The sequence below is a fragment of the Colletes gigas genome, unplaced genomic scaffold (assembly GCF_013123115.1).
Source record: "Colletes gigas isolate AHSC1104 unplaced genomic scaffold, ASM1312311v1 Colletes_gigas_Sc00011, whole genome shotgun sequence".
NCBI lineage: Eukaryota > Metazoa > Arthropoda > Insecta > Hymenoptera > Colletidae > Colletes > Colletes gigas.
In genome coordinates, this window is record NW_025106640.1 from 5,513,109 (window position 1) to 5,527,462 (window position 14,354).

At 41.6% G+C, this 14,354-nt stretch overlaps 1 protein-coding gene across 1 annotated transcript in view; it reads left to right on the plus strand.

Annotated features, from left to right (window-relative positions):
- Positions 1–8,910, plus strand: part of LOC122398571 (monocarboxylate transporter 10-like) — a 109,566-nt gene extending 100,656 nt beyond the window's left edge. The window contains exons 9-11 of the mRNA XM_043398574.1: positions 980–1,154; positions 6,382–6,588; positions 7,466–8,910. Of these exons, the coding sequence (XP_043254509.1) occupies positions 980–1,154; positions 6,382–6,588; positions 7,466–7,890 (807 nt within the window). The 3' untranslated portion in view covers positions 7,891–8,910. The remainder of the gene's footprint in view (positions 1–979; positions 1,155–6,381; positions 6,589–7,465) is intronic.
- Positions 8,911–14,354: the final 5,444 nt, after the last annotated feature.

The window sequence follows — 14,354 nt, forward strand, 5'->3', positions numbered from 1 at the left end:
ACCGTCGGGTTCGTCTTTCGCGAGCAACGTACCGGGTTTTCGGGTGGTATAAAGCGCCGTAGAATTGGAATTCAGAGTTTGTAACTGCAATGATAAACCCCGTTGCTCGATCGCTGACCAGTTAGCGAGGACCGGTCGTCCAACCCAGCGCACAATTATGAAACTGCCACGAGCACGCCGCGCGTATCCCCGACAGTGGCAATCAAACGCGCGGGATATAGTTCAGGCAACTTCATTGTTGAACAAAGTTTTACCAGAGTTAGTCGGTTTACACGCTCGTAATCGCGGGGCTGCGATTCGGTCGTCGCGCCCCGGTACGATTCGCGTAAAGTTAACGAAACCGGAGCTCTGGACATCGGTATCCGTTTCCCGGGCGATATAAAGTCCCGTACATCGAACTGCGATTGGATAAAATCCGTTACGCTCGAAGAACTGTGTCGGAAACTCCGCGCTCGAGGGGTCGTTCTAGCGTGAAACGCGCTTTACCCACTTTTTCGAGTGAATTTTTTCGCGAAGAAACCGCGTCGCGCCTTTTGCGGTAAAATTTACAAAGGTTCGCGCGTACGCGTTTCAGAGAACATTTTCTGGGAAAAAATTTGAGGTCTTCGAAACGCGCGAGAGAAACGGCGACGTTTTCTTCCGACAGAGGGGGATTAAAAGTGGACGTGTCGCGACGCTAAGCGTAGGAGACAGTTAGCAAATCCAGGAGAATCCTGTGTATCAGAGACAAAACCGAGTTCACTACCAGGACAAGATTCGGTTGAGATACGAGTTATAGAAACTGTTGAAAACTGCTAGTTTTAGCGTGGAGAATATAATTCCAGACGCTGAAGGAATTTTTCTACGAAGGGATCGTGTGAAACGTTAAAGGCGATCGGTTCCTGCGTTCCGTTTTCCGGAAATAAGGAAGAAAACTCGCGTTGCTCGCGTTTTGGACGTTACCAAGGCGCAATTTCTTAACGAGGAACGTTGGTTTCAGGCTGTGCAGGGGCACAAAGACGGCTTGGAGGCCAGTGCTGTGGTACTCCTGCAGACTTGCTTGGGCTTGGCAGCGGCGCTCGGCTGTGCGGCTTGGGGGGTTGTTACCGCCAGACCATCTGCCCAATGTCTGGTGTCCAGGCAATATCTCTGCCAGGCGGCACTGCTAGGAGTCGGTCAGTATATAACACGCTCTAGCACCGTAGTGATGGAGGGGTTTAGGTCAGTAGAATACACAGTACAGGGGGATGAAACCCAAAGTCGACTCGTATACTCTTAACCAGTGGTTCTTAACCATTTTTAACAGTCTAAAGGAACCATATTCCTCAGAATATTAATTTAACCCTCTGTAAAAGTAACCATTATCTACATTTTCTAGGTCTCAATTCTACAATATGCATCCATTAAAGCATAAAAGCGATACTATGACCTACAAACAGTCAGTGTAGAATAATTATTTTACAATATCTCGTAGCAATTTGTGTTCGCTGAAATTCGCCTCCCAATTAATACCTCGTTATTACCACGTGTCAATAGTTGAATTATATAATTTATTTTCAGAAACCTAATTTGGGCTACAGAGGGTTAATTAATGCTTACGTTAATTAGGCTTGCGAGGAACTTGCAAGGGATTGAAAATACAATCTGTATTGTAATAATGATATGAAAACAAACAGGTTAATTAAAAAAATAGAAAGGTCGAGTCTACGTCCAGTTACAAGGGCAAAATAAACTTCTAAAATCGGCTAAGTAGTATAGCCCCGTATCAAACACGACTGCGTGTTTGAAGTGGCTGAACTGCAGTCACTGGGGCAAGTGGAACAGGTGCATCGCTGTACAGACAAGTAGAAGACTCGTACCACTTCCTGGACGAGTAGAATTGAATTTTACACGAGCATACGAGCCTAGAAGAGTTCGCAAGAACGCGTGTTCCAACAAGTAGAATGGTACCGTATATGGTCAGACAATCAAAATACACATCAGAGATGAACAAAATGTAAATCGAACGATGCACAATCGACACGATCGTGCAACAAGATATTCGTGAATTTATATTCGTCGATCGTGAAACATTTCATTCAAAAAATCGTTATTTCTATTTAACGAATAACTGGGTCGGAATCCCAGCGGCACACTTTCGATTCCAAGTGCCATAACTCGGCGGCAAAAAATTCTACAGCAACTTTTGAAGGGTCGCCGTAAAGAGGAGGCTTCCCCCTTCAAATCCATTCCAAAACGAATCGCGAAAAAAATTTATTATGCTCTCTGGAGTCGTTCGAATTTGGAAAATTTTTGCTCGAAAGGTATCTTGTAATTAGGCAATTTTTCCTAAAATTTCGATTGTCCATTAACGCTCTTACTATTACGCTGTGACACGGTAGTCCATCGTGCTTTTCGAGAAAGAATTCGAAACGATTTCGACGAGAAACGAGACTATAGGCTGTCGCGTTTAAAACCGTGCTTCACCCCCTGTCCAGAGCCAACCCATTAACGATTGCGACCGCCCTCTCCGCGGATATTTGCCTCCGTGACCAACGCAAAGAACGACGGAGAAAGAGAGGAAGAATCGAGAGGTGGGCGGGCTCGGTGACTCGGGACAGAATGGAAAATACTTTGTGTCGGGAACTCGAGCCGAGGGTGAGCCGACTGAATGAGGGCCAAAGACGCGTGTATGCCGCCGACGCTCGAAGAGCTAGGCAGCTTCAAAAGGGTGATAGGGGCCCTGGAAGGGGTAGGGAATGTCTACCCAGGCTGAATGACGGCCACGTTTAGAAACCTCCGGCCGACGAACTTTCCGAAACGAAAGCACAACACCCGCCTCTATGCTCCAAGACCACTGCTTTCTTCCCTCGAAGAAGATACGAATCTCCATTTTACCGTAAACGCGTCGAAATGCCCTAAACTCTAACTCTACGCTCGAAAATTTTGAGAAATTCCAGTGCAAAGTTAGTGGTTTCCAGCCATTTGGAAGAACAATTGGATCCAAAAGCACACTGTCTTGTCAGTTATAAAAATAAATATAATTTGAGCGTGTGTACGAATCGAAACGTGACTGAATAGGGATTTGTTTCGATCTTTTTTGGAATGAATTTTTTGGAAATATGCAGAATCTTTTGGAGCATGCTAATAGATTGAGAGCGACGTTCTGACCGCGGATACTCCCAAGGAAAACGAGGTTTCGCGGTCGTCGAACCAACCGGGGGTATGTTTGAAGAGCGTGGAATATTTTATCGGCGGCGCGCGGTCGAACGTAAAATTTTCATCTCCCGCTGTTTCCGTGGAAAGGCGATTGACAGCGCGCCTTGTTGGAATTGAGCACGCTTCGAGGTGTCGGGGATTCGCGAGAAGGAGGTTTTAAATCTCACGTCTTGCGGTTCGTTGAGGCTGTAAGGGTGCGGTATTGCTTGCGTAAGACAGCTAGTTTAATGGGCTGGCACCGAGCGAAGCGAAATACTGGAAAGTATGCTTGTCGATAATATCAACACGTACCGGCTAACCGAAACAGCATCAAACGTGCTGTTTTATTTAATAAAAAGTTTCCACCGACAGCCGAGTAGAAAACCTCTGTTCGAAGACAGCCCGAGAACAAGAGAATGTATACGGACGAGGAAGCAGGATGAAATTGTATCTGGTCGGTCTGGTAAAATAAAATTTATCTGTTCGAGCAAGTAGTATAAAGTCTATCTGGTCGGACAAGTAGTATAAAATATATCGCGTCAGGCAAGCACGACAAAATGAACACAATTGAACGAGTAGAGTAAGATACAAATTTGGCTATGAATTTACTTGATAAGAAAAGAATGTAGTACATAGTACTACAAGGGCGTGTTTACGTAATCGAAACACAAAATAAGGTTAATACATACAGTCGTTTGTATTACGACTTTGAAAGTCAAATGAACGTAAATATTTCATGAGTAACAGCACGGTAAGAAGTAATTAGTTGATCTCAAGAGTGAATATTCAAACGACGAAAGAGAAATGAATTTCTAGCTAAATTACAAATGATGAACATTTAGCTTGAACAGATTTCAAGCGCTGCCATTGTGTCGATCTAAACGCGGAACGGTCTTTCGAATACTGTTGTTAACTTCAAACACAAATAGACAATCCTTCACGGTTAATTGCTTAACTGAAGGGCCATGATAAACTCAATGGTTTCAGAAATGGAACGGGTTTCTCCGGAAACAATTAGTTTGAGAAGGTAGCGTAAAATGCTGTGCGAGCACGCTCGAAGGAGAGTACAGTGTCTGTCGGAACAAGCGAAATAGAATCTATGCGGTTAGAACAGAGTGTCACACATGGCCGGGCAAGTTGAATTTGGTCGTATCTGGACAGACAAGTGGAACATGATCGCGCCTGGGCAGACACGCAGAATAGCCTCGTGCGTGGTCAGACAATTTCGGTAATGCGGAACAAAACCGGGGGAAGACGAGCAATAATAACGTCTAACGGAAGATTACTCGAGTAATAAACACACGTTTGCCCAAAACTCTTTTGTAAGATCAGCTGCTAGCTATAAACTATCAATTTTCTAGAATCGGGAAACCCCGAAAAATTCAAACAAAAACTTCCTAATGGAAAGTTAAATAATTAATGTTACAGAGACTTCGAGACACGCGGTCCCTTTAATAGTTTATCCTCTGGTTGGAAGTTAATTTTGGCCATTGTTCGAGGTGGTCTCGATTGCAAACAGACCGCGGTTGAAATGCAAAACGCAAGAGGAAAAATTCCAACGAACGTAACTCGTAATAAGCGGTGGAACCGTATTTTCAACGGCGAGCGACGTGCACGCGCGTCCCTTTTTCGCGACGAAAGTAGACTCGACAACCGAGAGTTAAATATACAACCCCGAGTGGGAGTACCGGAGCACCAAAAACCGGCTTATCCGCGTAGCGGTGGATCGAATTCCCTGCCAGCCGCGCTGTTCACCCGTCAGGAGATAAACTATCCCTGGGAAAAAGAATTTGCAATTTCCTCCCACGCAACGCGGCTCTTTTAATGGCACCGGAGACCGTGCTCGCGTTCCGTTGCGTTTTTCTTTCTATCGACGCGAGGAAAGTCGAGTCTCGAGACGTTCGTGCGAGTTCCTATCGCTATATCTTTTTCTTCCTATTCTTTGCCCGCGAAAACCACCGACTCGAAGAAGAAGAATGGACGGGGGAAGTTTCGATAAATGCGTTTCTGTTCTATAGAAATTCGACCGTATTGTTTTTACGAAAAGTGATTCGTTCTATCGATGACTATTAGTTTCTGGAACTGAGCGTGTTCGAGAGGACTGTACGTGTTTAAATTAGTGTCCCTTTCGTTGGGTGGCAAGTTTCGAAGGCACCCTTTTGTAAGATGGACTCTATGGTACCATCGAACGGACGAATGAATACGGTATTAACGTTCAAAGCGTCGATTATTAATTCCTCCCGTCGTGAATGTCGCCAACTGGGCACATCGATCTACGGAGCGTCCTTCCATCACTTTGTTTCCGCTCCGCGCTAATGACCGTGCACTGTAAGAGGATTACGAAATAAACTGTACCGTGTACCGCTGTACAGCTATGCTCGACACTCCATGAAGATGGAGGTCATTGGAAATCTTTGGATCGAGCGTTCCGGGGTACGTCTATTCGTTAAAGGATAGCAAAGAACCGGAAAAGGGATTCGAGGGCTCTTATGTTCGAAGACGAACCGGAATACTGATGGGGAATTGCATACAGAATTCTTGAGAATTTCCCAAACCTGAAAGAGTTCGAAACTTGAAGGTTTCCTATTTGTTTTGGTAATACGGTTGATGGACTCCCGGGATACTCAAAAGGAGATGCAATCAATAAGATCACCGAATTTTATAAAATCTTCGTACGATCGAACCAAGTAAATTGAAAATAATTTGATGTACCTCGAAAATATATAAAAAATTTTTACGTACGTTATAGAGTAGCGAAAACAAATTGTATTTTTTATTCCGACCCAGAAACGTTTTAATAGGGTGAAATCGACGCGAACGACACGAATTTAAAAAATGTGTGTTTCGACAGAGTAATGAAAAACGATACACGATCATTCGTTTCATCGAATTTTATAGAGGGTAAACCGCCCCGATAAATGTTCCCTCGCGCTGTATGTACTTCACCCGACGAATTAATTTTGCGCGAATTGTCACGTTCATAAATGTTTGCTCGCGTAAAGTAGGAAAACAGTACGCAATTGTGTTTGTCGGAACTAATTGAAGAGCGAGCTGATAAATACGGCGAATGTAACGGTCGATTACTGTTACAGCGTAGCGAATTTGGACTGTAAAACTGAACAATTACTCGGAATACAATTAATAAAAATCTTACGAGCCTAGTACTAAGATTGATAGATCTCTATGGGCCTAACAGTTAAACGTCACGTGTATTTTCGGCGAAAGCCATAGCACAGGTGGCGTTGGGCAGTGTACAGGGTTATCACGGACTGGTCCTGGCGTCCGGTCTCTACGGCGCCTCCCTTGGCGGCGCTCTTTATTCTTTAAAAATGCTGGCCCTCGAAAGACTGAGGGCGAGACACTTCGCACGGTCCTGGGCTCTCGTACAGGCCGCGGAAGCTCTACCTATTCTTCTCGGAGTTCCTCTTACCGGTAAGTTGACGTTTTTTTCAAACTAAAGATATTTACACCCCTCAGGAGCGAGTGTTGATACCCTTGATACGATCGATGCAAGATTGTACCAAGCGTTCCCAAACCCACGAGCTCCAGTTAGTCATTCTTTCCATTTGGATCGAGGCTGTCCCCTTAAACAGTATCTGACGACACTTCTGATAGAGCTGCCTTACCGATGGGATGACTGTCAGGCCCATGACAAAACCACGGACGAGCTATACGACTCCCATACAGACCGAAAAATTTTTCGGCAAGATTAAAAAATTTCAAATCGTTCTAAAAAAATTATTTTTAGTTGCAGGAGTCAATTACGATCATTTTTGGTCCAGAGACATACCCCCGAAATCCTAACCACTTTCGAGAAAAAAATTCCTTACCGAAAATATCATGTCTGACCATACGTTGATATGTTTCCCTGAAATTTTTCGACAGAATTAAAAAATTTCAAATAATTCTGAAAAAATTATTTTTGGCTGCGGGGGTCGATTACAATCATTTTTGGTGAATACACATACCCCCGAAATCGAACTCACTTTCGAGAAAAAAATGCCTTGTCGAAAATATCACATTTTTCCCCGCGTATCTTTAAAACATCATAACTTCTGAACGGATTGGAGGATTTTAATGTTTCAAAATGCAAATGACGCGTATTTTAGTGAAGAATATTTAGAAATTCTAAAAATGGGCCAAAAAATACATTGGATGTAAGATCTACTCGTACACCTCGTCTGTGACAAAATGCTCCACTCTCCTTTTACTAAATTGTTTATTAACACGAGAAATATAAACTGCAAAATCGCGTGAAGGTTCACGAGTGTCTTTCACCTCCTCTAAAGTAACATTGTTGAACTTGTAGGTTACATGAACGCGAACAGCCCGAGGATGGGTTACTACGCGTGCACGTTAAGTTCCTTGTGCGGTGCAGCGTTACTCTTCCTGGTCGGTTGGGGCCGGCAACCCTCGTCCCCGGTTCTACCCGGGTCTCATCTAGGTACAGGGCTCGTCCCGCCGCCGTGCGCCTGTCCCCCGCCCCCCAGACCCCGGCTACCCAAGTCCCAATCCCTCCACGTGCCGCTGGACATAGAGGAGAACCTGCGCGAGAGAGAAATGGAGAGGATGCAACACACTGCCCCCGAGCACTACTATCAGCCGCAGTTCTACGGTCCCCTGAGACCCAGCAAGAGCGTACCCGAGGGTCTGAGCCACCAGAACTCCTACAGGAACCGACCTCGACGGCATCGCGACGTCACGGTCATCGAACAGATCACCACCAGCGTCTAAGGTTCTCGAGCGGACTCGAAGGAACAGATTCGAATTTGGGAAGTTCTCAGGACGACGGTTGAAACTGTCATCGGAGACTCAACTCCCGAAGTTGTTGATACGTTGTTGAGATATCGAGGGTATTGTTTGATAATGTAAAGGAGAATATACGGAGAGTAATTGTCGAGCATCGCGAAGCGGATGTTTGATGATGGAACTTCATACATCCGCGTTGCAACCCTTCGTGGTTGGCGACACGCCTCGAACCGCGACCATTCGGAAGAACGAACAGGGGGGATCGAAACGGAGCTTGAATCAAAAAGAAGAACTCGACGTAAAACTATTTTTTATCGATATCGTTCGTAAAGCTTGCGATTCGACGTCGCGAAGCAAGGAACGCCGAGTGGTACGCGTGCTTGGAGAAGTTCCTCGCGTTCTAATTTGCGTCGTGCGCGACGTTGGTGTAGGACGATTATCGGTCGAAAAGCAAGCTCGCTTCGCGGCGGTTAATCGAGGCAATCTTTTGTGCTAGCGATATATCGGCGAACAATGTGGTGGCTGTTATCGGGTACACGGTGTCGGGGATGGAGCGGCCAACATCAAAATCTCGCATCATCGGAAATTCGATTGAAACCGACGGGCCGATTGGCGAATGCCGGGGCAGGGATGCGTGTCAACGCCATCGAGCCCCTCGTATAAGATTACCGCCCGGTCAAACTACGGTGATTGTGTTCCCTGGTAAATTTCGAATTCCAGCGAATTCGTCGGGTGTTTGTTTACGGGCACGCCGGTGGACCTCGGCGTGTAACGCGAACCGGAACTCGATCGCTCGCGGCGAGAATACGAGAACGCCTGGGCGTCCTGTTCGATGGGAAAGTTCGTTTCCATTTTCTTTTTCTTTTTAAACAGTCCTCGTGTCGCGTTTGCAATAAATGACGCGGTCGTGTCGGAATCGGCTGGCTACTTGAGCGGGAAGACTCGTATAAAATGGTAAAACGAGAAGTGATTGCAGCATAAGAGGCTCTAAACACAAAAAAATGATTCAAGCAATTTCTAATTTAATTATGCAACAAACGCAGTTTAAATAATTATTATTACGAAGGATGTTAGTTCATACGACGCGTAGTACTACAAGAACAAAGGATTAAAATGCTAGACATAAGAAAAACATTTATTATTTCATCCAAAATCAAATCCTTATGCTGTAAAAAAATTGTTAAATATCACTTCTCGTTTTACCATTTTGCACGAGTCTCCCCCCTTAAAAGGGTCCTTACATCTCTCGAGCACGGCTAGTAGAAGCTTTTACGAATTTTCAATATTAATTTAACAGGGTTCGTCCCGAACAAAAAATTGTATATCTCGATTTAAGGTAAATGAAAATATTATCTAAACATAATATGCAAACTTACATCGGTAAAATATTTATGATTTGATTTTGCCATGGCTTGACAAAATATTTTAACTAGTGCTAGTCCTTTAAAAATATTTTTCTAAAAAGAATTCGATTGTTCGAGGCCTCTAGAGCGAAGAGATCCTTTAAGATTCCAACCGATTCCATTTAGAGCTTCTAGTCTGAACTGGGCATTATTCGAACACACTCTGTTCAAGTTTAAGAGTAATATGAATGTTATTCCTGAATGAATTATTTTATAAACACTCGAACCAGTAAAATTTCATTTGAAATATATTTCGATAGGAGCGAAATGAAATCTTGAAATTCTGTTATTTTGCAACGGAGTGGTAAGCTGCTTTTGTTTCACGCGTACGTCAACGTTTAAGAATCATCGATCCAAACGAACTTGTTAATTAACCCAATAATTACGCACAAGAGACGCGAACGTTGTTTGTAAAACGAACAATGTTGGCGCAAGGGAACGAGGTCTTACGAGAAGTTTGAATTCAAACGTTTTTTGAGAGCACGATATTACTGACATTAAATCAAACGACTTGTAAAATCAAACACGAGTGGAAGAGAATTGTGAGGTAATTAGGAAAATGAATCTTAGATCGTTGAAGGCACCATGGGGGAAGTTTTATGCTAAATACACGCTGGTATTTATGTGTATGTAAATGGAATTTATATAGTCTATCTGATCTACGATTAAAGTACCGAAGTAAGTTAGGGAAATACTTATTCGTGTTAATGGTTTCTTAGTTACGATATTATTGCGAGGGAAGTATCTGTCTCTCCATGATGTACCATGAAATATCGATTTAAAATTGAATTCAAAGTTTCTTTTAAATTAAGTTAAAGACTCGACAATTTAAAAAATTCCAAAAATCGTCGTTCGTCAACGTGTAAAATAAATAATAAAAACTATCCACCGCTTTCACATTTTCGCTGGTTCTCGAGACAAACGCGAATTGTTACGAGTTGATCGATATTTCCCTCCCGTGTGTGTTCACAAGATAACATTTAGACTCTAAACAGAATAAAGGGAGAGAGAATGAGAAATCGATAGCACGAGCGAAGTTAAGTTTCTAGAGAGAAAGATTTATTAGAAAATGGAGCTGGTCTCCAAGATCGCCACACGAATCGCTAGAGACTTTGTTTACGTTTAAGATACAGTACGTAGAAACCTCGAAAGTAAGTACAACTTAGGAACAACTGAACGTATACATATTATATTAAAAAAAGAAAAAAAAAAATAAAGTAAAAAGAAAACGAATCAAACACGCACGGATCGCGATGCTCTTGCCTCGTCGAAAAAATTTGTTCTGTAACTCGTGCGTACACGCATACCAATGTATCCGGAAGCTCAATCGTTGCCTCTGCTAGAGAGACAACTACTGTTTCCTTTCGAACTTCTGAGACGAGGAACAGACTCGAGAAAGCTTCGACAAAGAATTGTACACTACCCGCAACAAGTACTCTACCTGTAGCTCGTTAAAAGACTCACCCAAATTCTCATTGAAATTACAACTAAACCGAACTACAATCTAAGAATCAACTAAGCACTTCGATATCGGCTCGTTTTGAGTCGACGTTGACCTTTGATTGGTGGCCCTCGTTCCGAGATCAGCCAACCGACGGCTATTTTATACTAATCGTCACTATATTATTAACAGTATTGTTAACTACTATATATATTGTACTATATTGTTAACGATCCTTATCACAATTTATCAAAAAAGAAAACGTAGAAAATAATATAGTAGCGACGGGTTACTGCAAGATCTAGAAAACGACACTGTGATAATTTCATGGAAAGAGAATATACTCGTTTTTAAAGGACTGAAATGTACGCGATGCGTCTCGTATTAATTTTCAATTATTGATAATTCAGATATATATTCCAAATCAAACTGAACTTTGCGTTTTTCTTTATCGTTGAATTTCTTCTGTATAATTGTAATTATTTAATATTCTTTTTGATAATTACAAGACCAAACTTTTGCAGTAACCGCGCTGTGTCGAACCAACAATGGCGCCAATTGAAGGTTGAAGCATTTTATTCCTATTAGCGCGTAAAGGAATGATTCGACGACTTTGATACGCCAATTCAGTCATCAAACGGTAAAATGATTAGTACCTGAATATTAAGTGTTCTAGGTTTACACGACTATTAACTACGTGACGATCGTTTAATTATCGAAAATGAAAAATCGTTTTTACATAATAGACTTTATCGTACGTTGGAGTTATCCGAACCTCCGAAATGGTTTTCGAAAAAAAGAACTTCGCACTCGACGATGGTACGAAATGAACCAAAGATGTCGCGAGAATGTTTGTTGGATTTATGGAACTGTATGAACGATCTTCTTATTTAATCGTTTCGTAAGGAGATTCCGTTATATCTCACTTTTGATCTTCGCTGTTACCGAACACCACGCTTATATCGTTGCTGTACTGTTAAAATCGTATTGAAAGTTATCTCGTTGCCCGCCACTGCAATTAAGAATGGCGAAAATCTGATGCAAAGTTTAAAAGACACGCGACTAAATTTCAAAAGGATAAGGTAATCATTTACATCGAAGATTTCTTCGTTGATTTCAATGTAAATGATTGCCAAAAGAAATTGGACCGTAAGAAGAAGTCTAGAGTTGGAACTTCGCAAGACTTTTTCCTTAATAATATATCGTTTCAACAATTAAACCTCGAGGTGTTTACGACATTCTTCATTTTTCTCTGTGGTGAATTGTTCGTATACTGCCAGATTTTTATAAAACACTACAGCATAAATATCTTCGACACACACGCATGTATCCCACTTACAACAATGTTACCAAGGACAGATATTTAAGTGTAACTCCGAGTGTGCAACAATTAAATCAAGAACCAACAGATTCAATCGTTATAGGATTAACTTTTAAGGATCGAGCCTATTCCAAAGACGATCGCGAAACGTTAATTTCGAGCTTCCGAAACTCCGGAAAACTTAAAAGAAATCATTTTTAGAAGTTGCAAAATTATTCTCGACGTTTTCGATCGAATTTGGAAAGAAGCAAGGGACAAACGATGCGAGACAGAATAGACAACTGACACTTGAAACTTTTATTAATCTTAATCCTAAAATAACACGAAGATCGAATCTTTTTTCTATCCTCGTAGCTATTTCTACCTAACAGAGACCAGAATTTAGTCCAATCTACACGAACCAAGAAACTTCAGAATTTCTACAATTATTAAAATACACAATCCACTTTCGAAGATGGGCAAAATTTTTATTCGTACAATAGATGATCAAGAAAATGAAGAAATATTACTATAATCGAAACGTGTGCTTTTACTTAACGAGTAACGGGTGAACGATTGTTTATTTGTTTTATTCGTTATTCAGAATTGTTATTTTGCCCTTCTCTTACGTATTTTGAGACGACTACGAACGTACGAAGAGAGTATGGACACTTGTACGGAGCGTGAAAAAGATATTTGTCACGATTATTCGAGATTTGTTAAATAATTGCAAAATTCAACGTTCGCGTTCAGTATCAAACATTCCGTGTATTTCTACGTATTTTACACAACAGGGGAACAAAAAGTTTACCAGAGAACCGTACGTTGGAAACGATTGCTGAAGTCTCGACCAATTAATCAGCGCGATGTGACTTTTGGGAATAAAGTACTTCCCCCTGACTCCCTCTACAGTAAACACATGATTTTACGTTGGGAAAACTTTTACTCTCTAAAGTTACCCCGCGATATATAGGTTCCTTTTGAACTGTGTATTCCTTTATAAACAATAAAAGACAATTTTTTGCTCTGATGCGTACGAAATGTTAAAGTGTTTATCCAAAACGTATTTACTTGGTCTACTCAGAATGCACTATACAATAATGTATATACAAATTAATTCAATTTACTGCCTCTGCATACTAAAATCATAAAATAAAAATAAATCGAGTTCTCAGTTTGTTCAGTATCGATAATAAATGATCTGTACCGAGTAACTGGAGAGATTACGCCCAAATAGAATTAAAATTCTCAAGATTTCTTAGTTCTTTCCGTGACAAATATTTGTTTTTTTCGCTCCCTGTACGTCGTGCCGATTTAAAGGCGTCGTTAAGAAGACAAACAACCATTTCTCCGACTTTTATTCGTGTTCCGTTTCGTTAACTGTAAACGTAACTAAATGTACGCTTAAAAAACGATGTGTAAAGTGAAGCTATAAACGGGCAGAGACGGAACGGCCGTTTGGGAACTTGGAGCGAATACGTCGTTAAAGCCGAAGGGCGTTAAGAAACTTTCTCGCGCAAGCGAACCGACTGTTGACTTCGAATTGCTACGTAGACACGTATTAAACTTTCGTAGGAGAAAGGAGGCTGAGCTTTACAGGAAGTATTTGCACAATCACGATAGACTTCGAAACGGAAAGTCATCCCCAACATCGACTCTCCCCGAAACTCTGTTATTATATGTAATTTCGAGGAATCTCGTACCAGCTTCTTGTAAACCAACATTTACAACTACACGTAACTTCTTCACCTTGTAAATACATGCAAGGTCTCCCCCCTCCCCTCCCCCATTACGAAACGTTGAACATTTTGTAAAGTTTTATAAATAGTTCTATGTAGTTGAACAGCTGGACCAATAAAACGTATATCCGATTGTACGTGTCAATTACTTTCACTCGACTTCCCAAAATATTTACGCGTTCCTATTTTTATATTTGACAAAAATAATTGATTAGATATTAATCAATATCATCAGCAGTCTTGAATTTTTGTGGAAACTTAGAACGAAACGAAACATTTCTTATCGACTGAAAATGGAATAGTTTCTGAAGAACATGCGAAACTATTGGAAGATCGCAGCCATTAGCTCATATTATTTACTATGTAATTAATTATTAAATAATTATATTATAGAGTAACAAGTGAAGAAATTAATTACATAGTAAATAATATGACCCAGGTCTCACCACGTGGAGGTTGCTGCGAATGGAGACCCCCCCTAGCCTCGCCCCAGCCACCCAACCTTTGGCGAGGAATCCTAACTGACAGAGTTGGATATTTTCTCCTAAGAGAAAAGCTATCTAAAT